General features: G+C 39.5%; 1 protein-coding gene and 1 non-coding gene across 2 annotated transcripts in view; one reads left to right on the top strand and one right to left on the bottom strand.

Annotated features, from left to right (window-relative positions):
• NEGR1 (neuronal growth regulator 1) overlaps positions 1 to 21,539 on the top strand; it is an 856,835-nt gene that overhangs the window by 626,823 nt on the left and 208,473 nt on the right. The window contains exon 5 of the mRNA XM_037042445.1: positions 18,588 to 18,708. Within this exon, the coding sequence (XP_036898340.1) occupies positions 18,588 to 18,708 (121 nt within the window). The remainder of the gene's footprint in view (positions 1 to 18,587; positions 18,709 to 21,539) is intronic.
• LOC118985708 (U6 spliceosomal RNA) lies at positions 8,309 to 8,414 on the bottom strand. Its single transcript, XR_005066178.1, has one exon. It is a non-coding gene; the product is annotated as a U6 spliceosomal RNA (small nuclear RNA).

Consider the following 21,539-nt stretch of genomic DNA (forward strand, 5'->3'; position numbering starts at 1 on the left):
AAGAGATCAAATCATGAGTGAAGTCTAAAGAAAGAAAGTTGGGTTCACCAGCTAGAAAAACAGTGAACCATTTAAACCCTATTGATAAAACTGGTGGCCCAATAAATCTGAGACATTTTACAGTAGATGCATCACTGGTGCGAGTACTGTTGAGTATAAGAGGACAGCTACTTCAAGCTGTATGTAATTTCAGTAGTGCTGACCCTTGCCAAAGCATAGGAATGAATCCTGCCCGAACACCAACAAAATCATCATTATATAATCCTTTCTCACCGTACTGTTCTTTCATCAGCTTCTTCCTGAGTCACAGATAACCCAACCATTTCATCATTCCATAGTAGCAGATATATGTTAATAATCACCATACTATCAGATCCATTCACATCACATCACATCACAATGTGAATGGATCTGAGAGCTTAAATATATTTAAGAGCTTAAATATATTTAACCCTTATGAAAGGGTTAATTATTCTAAGAGCTTTAAACCATGAATCTAGGAAAAGAATTCCTTATGTTATAGTTTTTCAAAATGCACCAATTTTTTTATTTGTGTGTTTAGGGAACCAGTGCAAGGGACTTCAACAATGCCCCTAAAATCAGACTTAATATGCAGTTCACATATCTTAGCTCTGAAGTGTTTTACAAAACATTTTGCTTTCTCTATACCTGAGCAAACAAAAAGGAATCAGAGATCCCGGCTTAATATACTGTCATATTGGACACTAATGTTTAATAAAACCACTGAAGTCAAGTTTATATGTGAAATTTCACCTATTATTGTCATTCTCCTAAAAGAGAAAATAATCTTATCACATGCTTAACTGAATCAATATATTGATCTTTTTATATGTCATGGCACATAATGAACCTCCACAATTGCGTGTTTTTCATGAAAGGACACCTTTGTGTCCCATACAATTTTTATTTTGTATCACATTTATGAACCCAAGACTCTTAGAATTTTCTTGGTTAACTACACTAAACAAAGCAGAATATAAATGGAATTTGGGGAGAGTAAAAGTAATATATATATACTAGTCCAGCTTTTAATTAAATTAATCACCTTCTTGCTATACCTAGACAATAAATTTTTAATGGTTTCTTAAAATTTTTTATTGATTTTTTTTAGAGAGAGAGAAAAGGAGAGAGGAAAAAACTGTCAATCTGTTGTTCCTTGATTATTTATGCATTCACTGGTTGATTCTTGTATGTGCAGTGGCTGGGGATCTAACCCACAACTTTGGCAAATTGGGATGATGCTCTAACTAACTGAGTGAGCTACCTGGCCAGGGAGACAATGAATTTAAAAAAATCAGTTTCCTTTTCTATCCATATTTTCTCGTGATTTCATGACTTTAAAGGAAGGATAACTGTGAATAACCCTACTCACTTGTAGTAATTCCTGTTTGATAATAGCTAATGTTCGCTTCTCACTGAGTGAACAGTGCTGTTGGATAAGGACTTCCCATGAAGTGTTTTATATTATCTACACAGCAATCCTGTGAAAAAAAACTAAGGCTTAGAAGGGTTGAGTAAACTTAGTGAGTGATGGAACCACCTTTGTTTGACTGCAAAGCAGAGCCTTGTCACTCCACTATTTCCTTGCTGTGGACATGGGTAAAGTTTGGGGAAGCTGGAGCTACATTAGCAACTGGATTGTTTTCAACCCCTGTGAAAGCAGACCAGGGGTGTAATTCAATGTGAAAGTCTTTTACGTCATGAAGATTATCATTCTAATATATTCAGTAGTGTGATTAAAAAAATATCTTACTAACAAGCAACCCAATTGAAAAATGGGCAAAGGACTTGAACAGACACTTCTCCAAGTGTTACAGAACAGGGGTCCGAGGGGAGGGCAATACTTGGCACACCAAAGGATGCCAAAAAGCTGCTACAGAAAACAGGGGCCCCTCCCAAGGACGGTATACTAATATCTATTGGGCTCTTCTGTCTGCCGCCAATTGGAAAGACATCTCTCAGTGCCAGAGATTTGTGAAAAGGAAACAAAATGTTTATTTAATGCTATTCAGGCCTAATGCCTTCCTTAAAATATTAGTCTTTAAGGGTATACACCTACACACACACACACACACACACACACACACACAGCGCTCCCTTCTCCCACTGTCCCAACTCCAGGTACCGTAAATCAGGAAAAGAACACACATCCATTTTTCAGGTCGCTGGCACGGTCAGCTGTGTCGCCTGTCCAGGCAGGATCTCCAAGTAATCCAAAGTCATGCGGCACCTTCCACTGGCAAGAGTTCTTCGTACCAAGTTCCAGTCAAAGTCTCTCCTGCTTTCCAGGCCACTCGGCCAAAGGGGGCACCCCAAAGCCGCGTGGGCCTCTTCTACCAAAGCTGCAGGGGTCCACACTCCACCAAAAGCACGTCTGTCTTCTTCACCTGGCCAAAGGGATCTCCATTCTGGCAAAGCTGCGTGGTTTTCCCTTTCCACCTGGGCAAGAGGAGGTCTTAACTCTGTTGAAACCGTGTGGCTCTCTCTCCTAATGGCTATAGGGGTCTACATCTTTCCAAAACAGCATGGCTCTCCCCCTCACCTGGCCTAGAGGGGGTCCTCACTCTGCTAAAGCCACATGGCTCTCAAGCAGGCACTGTATCAGAGGATCAGCCCCAGTTCCATCCTGGGTAGCAGCCCCTCACTTCTCCCTGGCTCAAAACTTGGCCACAACTATTTAACATATCTATGAAACCAGTTAAAGGTTATAGATATGTTAAATGACCATTCCAGAGGTTAGCTGTGAAACTGTTGCTATGCAAAACAGCTCTCAGTGGCCCTGCTCCATTTGTCCCTCCCCACCTGGGGGTGGGGGTGAAGACATCTTAATATTTCCTGGACATCCTGAGCTCTGGACCCCATTCCAAATTCTTTTCTGGGGCCCCCCTCCTGGCTGCACCCTGTTATACAAGGAAGACATACAGAGGATCCAGAGACACATGAAAAGATGCTTGATATCACTAGCTATCAGAGAGATGCAAATTAAAACCACAATGAGATACCACTTAACACCAGTCAGAATGGCTATCATAAACAAAGAAACAAACAACAAGTGCTGGAGAGGTTGTGGGGAAAAGGGGACCCTAGTTCACTGTTGGTGGGATTGCAGATTGGTTCAACCACTATGGAAAACAGTATGGAATTTTCTAAAACTAAAAATGGACCTGCCTTTTGACCCAGCAATTCCACTGCTGGGATTATATCCTAAGAACCCTAAAACACCAATCCAAAAGAACCTATGCACACCAATGTTCATAGCAGCACAATTTACAATAGCCAAGAGTTGGAAGCAACCTAGATGCCCATCAGTAAATGAATGGATCAAAAAACTATGGTACATTTACACAATGGAATTCTATGCAGCAGAAAGAAAGAAGGAGCTACTACCCTTTGCAACAGCATGGATGGAACTGGAAAGCATTACATTGAGTGGAATAAGCCAGGCAGTGAAAGACAAACACCACATGATCTCACCTTTAACAGGAATCTAAACAACAAAACAAATAAGCAAGCAAAATATGACCAAAGACACTGAAATTCAGAACAGGCTGACAGGGACCAGAGGGGAAAGGGGAGAGAATTTCAGGGGAAAGGGGGAAGGATTCACAGAAACTAGTATAAAGGACACATGGAGAACAACTAGCAGGGTGGAAATGGGAGGGAGGTGGGGAGCACTGGGGGCGGGGTGGGCTGGGAAGGGAGTAAAAGATAGAAAACTGTACTTGAACAATAATTAAATAAAGGTTTTTAAAAAATCTTACTAAATATTTTTTACATTTTCTCTTAGAAATAACATGGAGTTAACTTGTAAGGGCAAATTATCCCATAATGCAAGGAAATATTTCCTTCATGGGAAATGGTTATTGACCTTGTAATCATTTCTGTGATAACCTTTGAAAGATTGTCAAATTTTCTATCATTAATATCATCTGTAACAGTAGTTCATTGAACATGTCCTATATTGTGTGTTTTCTGGTAGGTACTGGAAATCATTTTTTTCTAGGACTGTCCATTTGATCAAGGCTGCTTTGGTGTGGCTCACAAGTTCTAGAATCTAGATGAAGGTCAACATTCTCATTTACCACAGTGTTTCCTTGTGCAGCTTCTACAGGATGAATTTCTTCATGACTTATTTTTCTACATTGTTTCTCATTCTTCTTTACTGTAAATAATTAACATGGCACTTTAATCATTGTTCATTATTTTGAGACGGCATGATGGTGTTAGGTGGGGGTGACTTTGCCCACAAGTCCATCCCATCCGCCATGGATGAAAGTAACTCTACCAAGACATGATCTGCTTGGAGAGGAAAGGTGGCCAATTCCTCAAAGGAGAAGGGCCAAGAGCCCCTTCCTCAAGGGGCTTTTATTGGGTTTGTTTGCACAAGAATACAGGTAAGGATCAAACAATAGATAGCACTCAAAGAACTATGAGGGCTTATTCTCAGTCAGGGTCAGATAGCTAAAGAGCCATAAAACTTTGAGGAGCAAACTTTTTGCTTGGACCCTTATCATTTAAATAAGAGCATTCTAAACAAAACAGGTTTCACAGGATTTTACTTATTCTTTCTTAGGCCTGATCACCCTTGAGAACCCGCCCTTTCCAGCACAGGGCTGCACTGCCTTCCCCATCATAGGTTTTTAGGATTAAGTGGATTAGAGCCAGGAAGCACTTCTCCCAGAGGACATAGGGACTCAGGCTAAATCAGAATAGCTGGGGGATGAGGGTCCATCACTCCCTCTTTGTTGCAGCCCCTCGGAGTCCTTCCATGATGGCCTCCCAAGTGATCATGTCTGGCTTAGGTTGTCCCTCCTCTGAGGGGTCGTACCTGTCAGACTAACTGACCAAGCACTGGGGGCCGGGGACAAGCTTTGTCTCCTTAGTGGCTTGCATTCTGGAGGTTGGTCACTCAGCCTTAGCCATGGGGGGCAGTTGCAACTCCTGAAACCAGGCAGAGCAGTTCCCAACAATGTTCAAATTATTATGCGATTGAAACTCTAAAGTTACATTTCAACAACCTCAGTTCACTAAGGCTATTAAAGTAATATTTGGACTCACTTTTTTTAATGATAAAACTCCCATTGAGGATAGCAAGAAAAGAAGAAGGTCTTTGTGGCTATTGTCATGTAACTAAGAAAACCTGAATCTCAGTAAGGCTTGTTGGGTGCCAAGGGCTGAGGTTCTGTTGCTTGCACCTGCAAAGCCTGGAGCTTTGGATGAAGAACCTTCAATTATTTTCATCCTGAAATGACTGGCTAAACAATGAAAAGAAATTATACCACTGAGTAAAGAAAAAAGGAAGAATGCTTTTTTTGTGAGCAACTAATCACATAGGTGTTAAATATTCCTTCCTTACCCTTTCACTGCTAGCTGTTCCAAGCATCTGTTCTTTGCTCTTCCCCACATCTGTCTAATAACATTCTTTTAAACATTTTTTCACTATTCAGCTAATAGTCATATACAATTTGACATGAGAGCAGTATGTATAAATTCCAGCAATACACATAAAATCAGTTTATTCCAAAGGATGCCATTTGTACTTATGCATTTGAGGGACCTTCCTTGCAACTGTGGTGTTATTGAAAGATATTACATCTGAGCAGAGTGAAAAACTATCTCCATGGAAAGAGAAACAGTTCAAGAAACCCAGACCTATGTAGAGACACACATTTGCGCCCCTACTCCCTGTAAACACAGCTTACATTGCTGGGCCAGGGCCAACACCACAGAGTGCTGCAGTGTGTTGGTAGAAGAAACAAGCTCCAGGAGCAATCACTCAGGTTGTACTAGTTGATGGTCGCTTCTAGGAAGGGCCTGATTTGATTTCTGAAGACATGGGACATCTCAGTGGAAAATGAGTATTTTGCACAATTTAGACAAAAATGCTTATAATTCATTATTATAGCTCCACTTGTAGAGTCAATTAGTTGCAAGTGTCATGAAGTATATTTTTCTGGCAAGTAAGTGACCGTACCCTTACAAATAATTGAGGCTTTTTCCTCACATAAAGCTATTGAATACATTATAGGTCTTTGGCCTTTTGAATCAGTGATGACCTTTGACCTGAAAAGTCATGGATTACACAACATAGTACGTGGAATAGACCTTAGACATCTACTAGTCCCATTGTCCAGCATACCAGGAATATATCCCAAGAAATATAGGCCCACGAGAACTCAAATATAAAAACTTCTGCAGTTTTGTGATCCCATAACTTTGGAAAAAGCTCTCTATGATAAGAAACTCATAAGGCATATGGTGGACAACATAGTTTCTGAGATGTGCTCTAGAGAAGAAATTTACTGGATGTAATCTGACATTTCTGTGGTCACAGAACTCTTATTTACATAAAGTAATAGGATTCAGAATGGAGTAGACTTGGAAGTTTCACTATCAACATCATGTCACTGGCAGCTAACTAAAGTGAGTTGACTCAGGCCCACTATGACTAATGATTTAATTAATTCGCCCTGGCTGGTGTAGCTCAGTGGATTGAGTGCGGCAGGCCTGCGAACCAGAGGATCACGATTCGATTCCCAGTCAGGGTACAGGCCTGGGTTGCAGGCCAGTTCCCAGGAGGGGACACATGAGAGGCAACCATACATTGATATTTCTCTTCCTCTCTCCTTCCCTTCCCATCTAAAGATAAATAAAATTTTTTATCTCAATTCTTACCTTTCCTTTGGGTTGGCCAATGACTTTCTCATCATGCTAAACATTAATAGTCTCCTGTCTGCTCTGCCTGTCTCCTCACCTCTGTCTCTATAGATCATGTTTAACACAGCAGCTAAAGAATCCTTATAAAATGTTTATCAAACAATATCACTCCTCTACTACAATATCACTCCTCTAAAACTTCATCTCCTCAGAGTAGAATTCAAAGACCACCTTGTTCCTCCTTTAACCTTTTATGCATATTTCCACCTGAAGCATGCCGCCTCCCAAGGCAGGACTTGACTTCTCTGACACATCTTATTTTAATGACTTCCTACAGAGAACCTACATATGATTCTTTTTCTCATGTTATTCAATTCTCTACTCAATTATTGCCTTATCAGCGAGGGGCTTTTTTTTTCACTCTGCTCAATTTTTATTTTAATTCATACCAATCCCTTACTATTTATTTCAATTCATTTTTTACTTGCTGTTTTCACATGCATGTACACTCCCCCAAAATAACAAAAAAAAATAAAAAGATATCAGCCCTATGAGCCCAGCGATGTTATTTTTTCATTAATGTCATCCCTAATATAATGTATTTGTAGAATTGATTTAGGTATTAAAAACAAATAATTGGGTTAATCCTCTTCCTCTTAAATAGTCATTTTCAAATGAGGCAGAATGATATGAATAAGGGCTTATTCATGCTCCCAAGAAAAATCAATAGAACCTTCAAGTCTGAGTTTAGAAATTTAGCCTCAGAATGAAATCCACATGAGACTCTCTCCTCCATATTGATTACTTATAGCTCATAATCCTTTATCTCTGTAACACAAAAATTACTCTTGGGACTTTTTACTATGCTCAACTTTAATTTTTCATTCATTTGTATGTGCTTCCACATGACACTTTGGGTATCTTTCCGTTTATGGTGTTCATCACAGCAGCCCATGAATGAGCCTTAGATAGCAGGATCATGTTCCTTTAACTTGTGTGTTTAAGTACCCAGTGCTCAGCCATATGCACACTGTACTGCGTGAAAGCCTTTTAATGGCAAATTAGATTTTCATTTCAGTTCATTACACCTGGGTTTTCAGGCAATGTTCCAGATTTCATGGTTTTGTTTGTAATGAGTCGTGGCCCCCTTGACAAACAAGAGACTAATTAAACTAATCAGTTTATCAATAGAAGCCTGTGATGGGTCTCCTATTGCATATGGTTATTTCATCTTCAATAACAGTTGGATATCACGAAAGAGTATGGCCTGTTAGTGTGGCAGGGAGAAAGAGAGGTGAAAACTCATCAGAACAAGAGTGAACATACAATCTTATCTATACCTCTCACAAGCAAAACACTGTCATAATAATAGACAAATAGGTGGGTCTTACTTATACATGTCTTCTGTATATTTTATTGCCTTTTAAAGGGGAATATGAATCTTCATTTAACACAGAATTTATTATTAAATGAGTCATAGTATTGTTGAGTGTGTGTGTTTGTATTTATGTGTGCATATGTATGTATGGTAAATATTTGTATGTACATTGATATACAAAATTGTATGTAGGTATATTACTTCACAACATTTTTTTGTTGTTTTCACAAAGGTTGATTTAATTTTTCCACAAAAAATATGGAATGGTTCACGAATTTGCATGTCATCCTTGTGCAGGGCCATGCTAATCTTCTCTGTATTGTTCCAATTTTAGTATATGTGCTGCCGAAGCGAACACTCACAACATTTTCTATTCAAACTTTTTGTGTAAAAAAAAAAGTTTGAATATTATTACCAATCACTTTAATTAAAATATTTCTTTGGAAATATTTCTCCAGAAATATAAGTTAAACCTTTACTATTAACAATAACAATACCACAGACATATAGAGGTGCTATAATTACAAAGTGAAGTATTGCCCTGAACAAAAAATAATGAATTTGTAAGGGTATTTTTAAGAGGAAAGGCCATATTCTGTTGTAAAAGTATTTATAGTTTTTATGTTCACCACATACTGAAAAATCATTAAACTCTGTACTTTTTTATTGCTTTCTAGGGAAACTGGAAATATATGCAAAGTACACATTTACTCAGATCATTTGTCTTAATGAATTAGTGTTTGCTTCTTCAAGGATCCTATTGTATTGAATTTTTCTCATAGTGTTATTTAAAATATGTACTATGTCAAAAAGTTTGACAGAAAAGAAAACGTTTATGAAAAGAGATATGCATGTAAAACTTCTAGAAGATAATATAGAAGAAAATCTAGATGACCTTGGGATCAGTGATGACTTTTTAGATTTGCCACCAAAAGGCATGATCCCTGGAAGAAATCATTGATAAGCTGGCCTATATTAAAATTACAAATTTGACTCCGTGGAGCACACTATCAGTAAAATGAAAAGACAAACCACAAACTGGTAGAAGACATTTTCAAAAGGCACATCTGATAAAGGACTGTTATCTGAAATATAGAAGGAACCCTTAAAACTCAACAGTAAGAATATAAACAACTCAATTTAAAAAAACAGGCCCAAGGCCTTCACAGACACCTCACCAAAGAAGATACATAAACACAGGACAAATAAACATATTTAAAAATGACTCCATATTATATGTCATTAGTGAAAGACAAATTTAAAAAATGAGATACCACAACACACCTATTAGAATGACTAAAATCTGAAACACAGACAACTCCAAATGATGGCAAAGATGTGGGGCAATAAGAGCTCTCATGCATTGTTGGTGGTAATGCATAATTGTACAACCACTTACAAAGAGAGTTACGTAGTTTCTTACAAAGCACACACTTACTATATGATCCAACAATTGCCCTGCTTGGTATTTACCCAAAGGATCTGAAAACATATGTCTACCCCCAAACCTTCACACACATGTTTATAGAAGTTTTATTTATAATTACAAATACTTGGAAGCAATCAAGAAGTTAGTAGGTGGATGGATAAACTGTGGTACATCTAAACAATGCAATATTACCCAGCGCTATGCAGAAAGGAGCTGTCAAGACATAAAAAGACATGGAGAAAATTTAAATGCATGTTACTAAGTGAAGAAGCCAATCTAAAAAGGTTATATATTATATGATTTAAACTGTATAACATTCTGGAATAGCCAAAATTATGAAGACAGTAAAAAGATCAATGGTTGCTAAAAGTGGTAAAGATGAGTAAGCAGAAAACAAAGGAATTTTAAGGCTGTGAAAATACTTTGTATGATGTTATAATGATGGGTATATGTCATTATGCTTTTTTCCAAACTTTTAGAAGGTACCACACCAAGAGTGACCCCTAATATAAACTATGGATTTTGGTCATAATGATTCATCAATGGTTCCTCAATTATAATAAATGTACTCCTCTGGTAGGGTATGTGGATAATGGAGAGGATATACATGTGTTGGTACAAGGAATATGTGGGAAATTTCTGTACCTTTTGCTCAATTTTCTGTGAACTTAAAACTGCTCTTAAAATTCTATTAAAATGGCACGTCTAAAACTCTAAATAATTCCATTTAAACTGTTATACAGTCTTCTCTATATCAGTAGTCTAAGTTTCCACATAAGCCAAATGAAGTCACCTGAATTCCTCTCTTTGTTTCACATCTGTCAAGAAATCCTGTTGGCTCCAACTTTACAGCAGACTCCAAAGCCAATCACTTTCCATCACCTCTGGTGCTACCACCCTAGTCAAAGCTGCCAACATAACTTTGCCTTGTTTACTGTAATAGTCCTCAGCTTTCAATCTGGCCTCAGTGTGATCTTTTCTTAACACATGGGCTAGAGTGATACCTTTAAAACAAACATCACATTATCCCTCTTCTGTAGTGGTTCACCATTTTACTAAGAGTAAAAGCTAAGTCATTAATTGCCCCTCAAGGTCCTGCCTGATCTTCCATCCTTTGGCCCCATGTATTAGTCAGGGTTTTCAAGAGAAACAAAACCAATAGTATATATACAGTTGACCCTCGAACTATAGCAGTTTTAGGGGCAACTAAACATAGTTGAGACCCAACTATGCAGTTGAAAATCTACATACAACTTTTTACTTCCCTAAAACTTAACTAGTAATAGCATACTGTTGAGCAGAATTTCTTACTGATAACATTGTCTTTAACATATATTTTATAATTTATATGTATTATATACTGTATTCTTATGATCAAGTAAGCTGGAGAAAAGAAAATGTTATTAAAAAATCATAATGGAGATTCTAAGATAACTGTGGAGTAGATGGATATACTCACATCCTCCAGACATCAAACTGGATTTACAGCTAAATTATAGAGCAATCAACTTGAATAGCCAACTGAAGGCTAGCTAAACAGAAGTATTATAACCAAGGATTTACAGAAAAAGCTGCATAGAGACTAGAAAGAAAGGTAGATACGTGGAAATGGTTGCCCCCACGCCCATGTGTGGTGGCTGAGAAGCCAAAGGGATATTTCAGCTGCAAGAGTCCACAGAGTGTGGGGTCTCAAGACCATGCCAAGATCCCCAAGCTAGAGTATCAGGGACATAAGAGGAGTCGGCAAAGCATCTGAAAATGAAAACCAGTGGGGACAGAGTTTGCCTGGGAGAGAAGAGTGTCTGCTAGAGACCCAGAAGCCATCTTTCCGGGGTTGAGCATTCTTATTGTTACAGGACAAGCCTGGTGAATGCACATCCTCCAATTACCAGTGACAGCACCCAGCTGAACTTGATTCCTGCAGAAAGGTCCACTGGCTGCAACTTTGGGTGCTCTCTTTCTGGAGACGCTCTTGGTGGAGACCGAGACAATGATTGAACTGTTTAGCTTTGGAACAGGGGTCATTCTTCCCGACCTTGTGTACACAACTCCCGCCTTGACTCACTCTACCTGTCCTTCTACTCTCTGTGGTCCCTCCCTGCTGAATTCAGTCATACAGGTGAATGGGAGTGCTGCACAGACCTGGGACCTTGCAGCATATCTCCGTGGAAGGTACAATTGAGGTTTAGAGGAAGGAGACATTTTTGTACTCACTGTAGGCTTAGCTGGCACCACTTTCTTGATAGAAGACTCTTGTGATCTGACCTCCCAAGTCATGCTGGCCCTGTCTTGCTAAGCTTGCTCCTCGTAGAGGGTCTGGCTGGCTTCACCCAACCCGAACATGCAGTGTACTCCTGGAAGCTAGGATTAGAGACTATGGCAGAGACTGAGTGGTATGGCTCTAGAGAAGGGGCCAATCCCCCCAACATTGAGTTCCTGATCATGCTGCCTCCAAGCAGGAGACCCACTAGCCTTGTCCTCCCAACCCCAGTCACTCTGCCCTATTAAGCAGCACCTTTTGGAAGGGTCTGTGGGTTGTGGCCAGCCTGGGTCCACTCTACAGTCTTTCTCCAAAAGGTTCTGGAGGAAGATCAGGCAACCTCAGGGCATGCTACTGTGGCCAATAGGAAAGGCCAGAGATCAGGGTGCCTTGGAATTTTTACTGATTTTTTCCAGGCTCAGAAGTGGAAGAAGCTAAACCTTGTACACAACTGGGCCCTTCCCATGCATACCCATAGTATGCAGTAGTAGAAGCAGCCGTAGACAGTGAATTGTGTGGTAGCTCAGACAGGTAGCCCAAGTCTGGTTACAGGTAGTATCTGACATCAGCCTATACTGGAAGCCCATCCCCTGTACTGGAAGCCCAGAACCAACACAACTAGCGAAGAAATTTAGAACACAACAGAGCTGACCCCAACTACCCACATAAGTGGAACTCTCAAGAGAGATCTTGGAAGGCACCAGAATCTGCTGGAAACATTCCACCTCAGGGGACAACCCGCACACTACAACTCATACACTGTGATGAAGGTCTGTCCTTATAATCAGCCAGCCTGAAGGTTGACCCCACCCAGAAATGGGCCAACAGCATTCAAGATTCTGCAACAGGAGAGGATGCATAACTCACACAAAAGACATTCCTGGAGCATGTAGCTCAGGTGATCTGGAAGACTTCACCACTGACTCCCTTAAGACACCTACATTGTAAAACCATCATAACAAGGAGTCATAGCAGATTTACCAAATACACAGTGACAAACACAAGAATGTGGACAAAATGGGCAGACAAAAAACACACCCAAATAAAAAAAAAAAGAGAAATCCCCCAGAAAAGAGTTAAATGAGATGGAAGCAACAAAGATACTAGATGCAGTTCAAAACAACAGTTATAAAGATGCTCAAGAACCTTAGGGGAAGAATGGATGATCCAACTGCGAACTTAAACAAGGAGAGAGTGAGAATGAAAAAGAATGTAGAAGTCATAGAAAAGCACCAGTCAGAAATGAGGAACACAATAACTGAAATGAAGAACATGCTAGAAGGAATAAATACCAAGTTATAAGAAGCAGAGGATTGAATCAGCAATTTAAGAACAAAATGACAGAAAACACCCAAGCAGAATAGCAAAATGAAAAAAAAATTTAAATGAGTGAAGTCTAAGGAAATTCTGGAACAGCATCAAGCATAACAATATCCACATCCTGGGGGTACTAGAAGAAAGAGAGAGCAAGAGGTCAAGAATCTCTTAGAAAAAATAATGGCTGAAAACTTCCTTAACCTAATAAAGGAAAAAGACACACAAGTCCGGGAAGCACAGAGTCCCAAACAAGATGAATACCAAGAGGCCCACTCCAAGACACATAATAATTAAAACACCAAAAGTTAAAGAAAAATAGAGAATCTTAAAAGCAGTAAGAGAAAGACAGTTACCTATAAGATAGTTCCTACAAGGCTTTAGGTGATTACTCAACAGAAACACTTCGGACCAGAAGGGATCGGCATTTAATATGCCAAGTAATGAAAATCCTGGACCTATGACCAAGACTACTCTAACCAGCAAGGCTATCATTAAAAATTGAAGACAAAATAAAGAATTTTCCAGGAAAAAAGAAAAAAAATGGAGGAGTTCATTACCACTAAACCAGTATTGCAAGAAATGTTAATAAAGGGCCTTTTGTGAAAAGGAGAGAGGAGGAGGAGGAAGAAGAAGAGGGAAGAAGGGGAAGAAGAGGAGGAAGAGGAGGAGGAAGAAGAGGGAGGAGAAGGAGGGAGGGAGAAAGGGAGAATGAAAGGAAGGAAGCAAGGGAGGGAGGAAGGGAGGGAGGAAGGAGAAAAAGAAGAGAGAAAGAAAGGCATAGTTAAAAGAATAAAATGGCAATGAATGCACACCTATAAAAAATCACTTTAAATGTAAATACCATAATTTCTCTAATCAAAAAACATTGGGTAGCTGAACATGTGACTCATATGTAAGAAAATACAACTCATATATACACTTCTTCTTGCAACTTTATTTAAAATAGCCAAGATCTCAAATTTGCCCAAGTGTCCATCAATAGATGACTGTATAAAAAAAATCTGTGATACATTTACACAATGGAATACTACTTGGCTGTGAAACAGAAGGAAATCTTACCCTTTGTGACAGTATGGATGGACGTGGAGTGTATTATGCTGAGTAAAATAAGCCAGGCAGAGAAAGACAAGCACAATATGATTTTAGCCATCTGTGGAATCTAACGTACAAAATGGAATCTAATAGACAAAAGCTAACAAATGAAGTAGAAACAGACTTGTAGATACAGAGAAGAGACTGACAGCTGTCAGAGGGGAGGCAGGTTGCGGGACTGGGTGAGAAAAGTGAAGGGAGTAAGCAAAAAAAAACAAAAAAACAGTATTGTGATTGCCAGAAGGAAAGTTCACTTTGGGGGGGGGGGGGGGGTAGAAGAGGGCCAAAGTGGGATAAATGGTGGCAGAAAGAAACTTGACTTTGGTTGGTGAGCATGCAATGCAGTATACAGATAATGTATTATAGAATTGTATACCTGAAATCTCTATATTTTTATTAACCAATGTAACCCCAATATACTCAATTGAAAAAAGAAAAAATGTATGGATGTAAAAATCTTAAGAAAACAAATACAGACTTCCACCAAGATGGAGGCATAGGTGGAAACACTGTGCCTTCTCCCACAGCCAAGTTTGAACACAACAAAAGTTTGGAGAACAAAGACACAGCCACAGAACAGAAAATTTGAATTATACGGAAGTCCAACAACAACTAACCGTTCAACTGGGACAGTAAGAGGGGCGGAGCCAGCAGCGGAGCAGGGTCGGGCAGGAAAGATCCCCAAACCTAGGCTCTCAAGTACCCCGGACCCAGTGAGGGTGTTGGGCAGATTGACCTCGGTCGCACATTCGCGCACAGTGAGATGGACCATGCAGGCCCCAAGGGGCGAACCCAGTAGTGGAGGGCTGACAGTGGTGGTGCACTCTCGTGCAGTGGGACGAAACATGCGGGCCCCGGTGATGGTGGCAGCTGCGGCACCTGTGGGGGCCGAAGCTGGAGGCGGAAGACGGGACACCATTGCTCCTCTTTGACCCAGCCCCCACATACAGCGTCACAACCCAGTGACTGAGTTGCCCTGCTCTGGTGAACACCCAGGGCTCTGATCCTGCTGTGTAACAGGCATGAACAGCCCAAAAGATGGCTCAAGAAGAACTCAAAGTCCCAGAGCCGATAACTCTAAGTGACCGAGAGATTGCCAGCCTCTCAGAAGCACAGTCCAAGACATTGTTTATCAGGATGCTCACAGAACTGGTTGATTATAATCACAAATTAGAGGAACATATGAAGGCTAAACTAATTGAAATGAAGGGAGATGTCCAGGAAACCAATAGTGATGGAAAGGAAACCGGGACTCAAATCAATGGAATGGACCAGAAGGAAGAATGAAACATCTAACCAGAAAGGAATGAAGAAATGAGAATTCAAAAAAATGAGGAGAGGCTTAGGAACCTCCAGGACATCTTTAAACGTTCCAACATCCGGATTATAGGGGTACCAGAAGGGGGAAAGAAACAGCCATGAGTGGAAAACTTATTTGAACAAATAATAAAGGAGAACTTCCCCAGTCTGGCAAAGGAAATAGACTTCCAGGAAATCCAGGAAACTCAGTGCCAAAGAAGTTGGACCCAAGAAGGAACACACCAAGGCACATCATAATTACACTAGTCAAGATTAAAATGAAGGAGAGAATCCTAGAAGCAGCAAGAGATAAGGGGACAGTCACCTACAAAGGAGTACCCATCAGACTGTCAGTGGATTTCTCAAAAGAGAAGGGGCTGGAAAGAAGTATTCCAAGTCATGAAATCCAAAGACCTACAACCAAGATTGCTTTATCCAGCAAAGTTTTCATTTAGAATGGAAGGGCAGATAAAGTGCTTCTCAGATAAGGTCAAGTTCAAGGAGTTCATCATCACCAAGCCCTTATTATATGAAATGCTAAAGGGACTTATCTAAGAAAAAGAAGATGAAAAATATTAACAGTGAAAGGATAGCAAACTCACAGTTATTAACGACCACATCTAAAACAAAAGCAAACCAAGAAGACAGCTAGATCAGGAGTGGAACCATAAAAATGAAGAACACATGGAGGGTTAGCAACATGGAAATGGGAGGAGGAGAAGGGGGGAGAAGGTACAGAAAATAGCATAGACAGTAGGTAGAAAATAAATAGGGGGGAGGGCAAGAATAGTGGGGGAAATATGGAATCTAAAGAACTTGAGACATGTGGTTATAAACTAAGGGGGGGAGTATTGGGGGGGAGGGAGTGTGCGGGTGGAGGGGAATGAAGGGGGGAATAGAACAACTGTAATGGTATAATCAATAAAATATATTTTTTTTAAAAAGAAAAGAAAGCAAATACATTTATACTACCATACTCTATTTATTGGTTCATAAGTTTACATCATTTGTTTATAAGATGAATCTGCTGTCAGCAGCAACATCAATATTGTTTTATATGATAGAAAACACTATAGATGGTGTGTGTATTACTTACTTTCATCAAAAATGAACAAATAATGTGAAAATAAATTCATATTTATGTACAGGTATAATAATTCATGCATTGATACTAAAGAAGCAGGAATATGATTGCCTGATGGTAGCCTAATGTAAGATATGTTTGTTTCACAGTACTAAGGAAATCTCCAAAAAAATGTTCCAATATATTTATCAAACAAAATTTGCACATAAATGGACCCATGTATTTCATGCCTATGTTGTCCAAAGGTCAAATGTATACACACACATACACATACATATGTGTATCTAGACATAGGTAAAGAGGTTATGTTATGAGCAATTGACTCATGTGATTATACAGGCTGAGAAGTCCCACAATCTGATGTGTATAAGCTGGAGACCCAGGAGAGCCAGTGGTGTGGTTCAGTCCCAGTCTGAAAGCTGAGAACCAGGGGAGCCAATGGGATAATAGCCATCCGGAGGAGGTCAGGTAGATAGAAGGTGATTTCTCCCTTCCCTGCCTTCTGTTCTCTTCAGTCGCCTAAGGAATCCTATGAGGTGAATCCGCATTGGAGAGGGCAGTATGCTTTACTGAGTGCACCAATTCAAATGCTAATATTTCATGGGCACATCAAAAAATCTTGTCTAGCAAATAACTGGACACTCTGTGACCCAGTCCAGTTGACACAGAATTCCCCCCCGCACTCCATCTCCTGCTACTCTCTCTGCTTCTCTCTGCTTTGGCCACATTGATCCCCTTGGTACTTCTTGAAGAAATCAGGCTTGCTTCAGTCTCAGGGCCTTACTGCAAACTGTTTCCTTTTTCCTGGAAAACTTTATCCAGATATCCACAGTGTGAAGTCACTCATTTATATCTGTTTTTCTGAATCTTACCTTTTCAATGAATCCTAATAAAATTACCCTACATAAGATTGTAATCCATTCTTTGCTCTATTTTCTCTTACCTTCCTGTATTTTTACCATATGGAAATTACTCATTTAGACTATGTACTGATTATACTGCCTTCCCATCCCCCACCCCATCTAGACTATAGACTTTTTCACATCAGAAAATTTAACTGCTTTGGGCCATGAGAAAAACCTGACAATTATTTATGGCTCAATAATTATTTGATAAATAAAGGAATGGCTATACTCTAAAAATACTTTTCAAGCATCAGTTTGTGCCATGCTTTGAGCTCTGCTCTCTGAATATGCAGATTGAATCAGCTATGTACCTGCCTTCAGGAAGTTAACGAGGAAGCCTGAGCTACTTATGAATAATTACAAGATATAGATAGTCTACTATGAGAAAGTCATAAAAACCACTCAGAGAAGGGAAAACTGCTTCCAGCCAGAGAAACAGGGAAGAGGTTGCAGATGCTGACGCCTAAGTTGGTGTTTGAACTGTGGAAATGAGGAAGAATAGTATTTCAACTAGAAGAAACCACATAAAAAAATCTCTGAAGAGCTAACACATGGGGAGTAGACAGAAAAAAAAAAACCCACAAAATATTGAAAGAACTCAGATTTTTTTAATCAACCTGCCTGACTTCAAACCCAAATTCTACAACCAAGCAGCTGTGTGACCTTCGACAGGTTACTTAACCTCTCTGAGTTTCAGTTTTTAACATTTGTAAAATTGGGATAATGCCATCTAGCTTAGAGTATTACTGTGAGGAAATCCTGAACAAAAATCACGTAGCCCAGTGACTGGCTCCCAGTGATCACTCAGTGAATGAGAGCTATTACCCGAGTGTAATTTGACTAGAGAACAGATGAAGTGTTTCTCTCATCAATGCCATTTTCCAATAGGAAGCAAGGCCAAAATGTATTGCATTTACTCTGCACTTCCTGGGAACATTCATCTATTGTCCAACTTGAAAAATGAGGCTGAAAGTGACTGACTAGTCTTTTATTAGAAGGATGAAACACTGAAAATATGATGCATTGGCCCACCAGGCATAAGATTACTTTGAATATAAAAGGAATGGAAATGTACATGTGTTATATTTCTGCTGAAGATTATTTTAATTTACCCACAATTTATTTGTTTTCTTTTTCTTTTTCAGTTGCTCCTACGATTCAGGAAATTAAATCTGGCACCGTGACCACCGGACGCAGTGGACTGATAAGATGTGAGGGTGCAGGCGTGCCGCCTCCGGCCTTTGAATGGTACAAAGGAGAGAAGAAGTAAGGACTTTGTGATGGTTATTGTGTTCCGAGCACTTTGAGCTAGTGTTTGTATTTTAGATACTTACTTTAAGCAATTTCTTTAACTGGCTTGAATGATTCTCAACAGCCTCCTTGCGGGCAAGCAGGCTGAAGGGGCCCACATGGGAAGTAAGAGTTCCTAATAGCATCCAGAAGAAATGTCCACTTTGGTTTATGTGATCTCAGAAATGCCTGTAAATCCTTCATCGCTCCTTGTTTTATTTCTTCTCCTCCCTCATGAACCAGCACACCATTGTTCTTGCTGCAACCATGTTTAATTGGGAAGTAAACCAGCTCTTGAAGGACTCAGGCACAGACTCCACGAGAGCACTCCAACAGCAATTGGAGCTGCCGTCTCTGCCTGGCTTCCTCGATGAGCCTCGGCCCTTTTACCTGCCTCACTCTCCCTCAAGACTTTCTAACATGTTGTTTTATACCTCACTGTGTTTTAGGTATTTTGTCACTAAAGGGGCTGTAGGGGAAATAAAACACATGGTTAAAGGACTATCCACCATAATTTTAAGGCTACTCTAACTTAGGCTCTCTATGATTGCTCCCTTGAGAAGACTCAGAAGGCCTTGGCAAGGGCTGTTGAACAAGAGAAGTCAGGACTCAACTACTTTCCCTTTATTTTCAACCAGTAAGCTCATTCAAACCTCTTTAGCTTGTTTTATCAGCCTTCAGGTAAGAGGGGTATCCCTGTGGACAACTGAAGGACAGAATGCAGAGAAAAAGCTATTATCTATACTATATATATATATTTTTTTAAACTAGGGAGGGATGTATTCAAGAAAATGTTAGGTTGAACCATGACTGGTTTTACCTTATTTTTTTGCAGCTATTTTGTGTAAAACCTCTTCTACAATTTGGGTATGCAGATTTTTCATTCTTTTTACTAATGGATTAATGCTGTTACTAGTTCTAAATCTAACTATCTGTGGCTTCATGGAAGCCCCCATATTTTTATGTATTTAGAATAAGATAAATGGTACAATTCTCTCGGGTCACCTTGCCACACCATAGAAGATTATGTATCTGCTAATACAACCTTTCTCAAATTCTGATTGTTCAGGTTGAGGTGTTTTCAGTCTGTGGTTATCTTTATGGACCATCATCTAGAGAAGGGGTTTACAATCCGTTGAAAGTTATGAAATCCTTTATTGAAATGCAATGTTACATGGAGTCCTCAAAAGTAGTATCTATGAAAGTAACACTTTCATCACGTTACTTTCAGTAGTGGAAATGTCATGGTAGATATGGGGTGGGTGACTGGAGCCCCACTCTGCCTGTTTAGAAGTCTCCCGTTTATAGTACATCCTTGCAGCTCCACACCCGCTCCCTGACCACCCTCAGTTCTCCACAAGAAAATGTGTTAAAAAGTTTAAATAGTGAGAAACTATTTTATGTATCTTTAAGTATACAAACTTTTAAGTGTGTATCATTCCTTTCTTAAAAGCTAACAGTTATTCCCAGTCATGCAAGTGAGAGCTCATTTGTTAAAGTCCATTTTGCTTCCAAAATTTTATGAGTTAATATCCTAATTGTTTTTTGTTTGGTTGGTTTTGGGGGTTTCTCCTTTGCAAATGTGCTTGCTTACTCCCTCTCTCTCACTCTTCCTTTCCTAAATACAACAATCATTTAAAAAAAAGTCTACAACAATCCTTACTTCACTTTTTGGCCCATAGAAAATATAGCAAAATGCCAATTGATTCTCAAATCATAACTTCAGTGATTTTCTTCCTACTGAGATGGACTATAGTTTTTATTAGATTTTCAAAGAAGTTCAAAATCACTCCTATAAAAGGTACATTGATTTTCGCCAATGTCCCTCGGCAATACACTTACACGCCTAGAGAAAATCTAGGAGCTGTGAAAATCAAATGCACTTGTAAAAGGCAAATATATTTTCATTTCAGAGAAAAGTATACATTTATCATTTGTTAGGGTTATAGTTGAGTATGTATTTAAATTCTCAAGCACCACTAGAATATATAAATTCTTCTCAATATTATAGTAAAGCATATTTCAATATTTGTAGGAATTAGTATAAAGAAAGATTCCAGTCTCTGAGTAGTCATTGGTAGACTCACTAAGTGGGTCTACCATGGTGGTTACACAGCCCAGGCCATTCAATTATTTAGCTCATCAAAATGAAAAACTAACAAGCACCTAGTATGTGACAAGCAGTGTTCTAAACTGTTAACAAATATTACCCAGTTTATTTTTATAATAAAATGATAAGCAAGATACTACTATTTTCTTCATCTTGCTTGAGAGAAACAAAAACAGTATTTTTAAATAATTTGCAGATGTCGATACTGTTAGTGGCAGAGTTGGGATTTGAACCCAAGAAGTCTTGCAAATCTTCAAGCAGAGTCCAAGTAACAAGTTAACCCAAAATTTAGCGACTTAAAATAGTAAGCATTCCTTGTCTGAAACAGTTTCTTGGGTCAGGGAATCAGGGGCAGCTTAGTCATATGTTTGTGGCACCAAATCTCTCATTGGGTTGCAGTCAAGAAGTCACCTGAGCCTGGTCTTCTGAAGACTCAAGGGGGGGCCGGGGGGTCTGCTTCCGGACTGAAGCTATGGACTGAAGGCTCAGTCAGTTGCCGTGTGGACGTCTTCCACAATCACCACAGGACTGACGGACTGTCAGTGTGACGTGGCAGTTGACTTACCCCAGAACTAGTGATCCAAGAGAAAGCAAGTTGGAAGCTGCCCTATCGTTTGTGATCAAGTCTCAGAGATCACGCTCTGTCGTTTCTGCGATAGTTGATGGATGACACAGGGGGATCCTAATCAGTGTGTGT

This window comes from Sturnira hondurensis, unplaced genomic scaffold, assembly GCF_014824575.4.
Source record: "Sturnira hondurensis isolate 20B ecotype Veracruz unplaced genomic scaffold, ASM1482457v3 Scaffold0000648, whole genome shotgun sequence".
NCBI classification, from domain to species: domain Eukaryota; kingdom Metazoa; phylum Chordata; class Mammalia; order Chiroptera; family Phyllostomidae; genus Sturnira; species Sturnira hondurensis.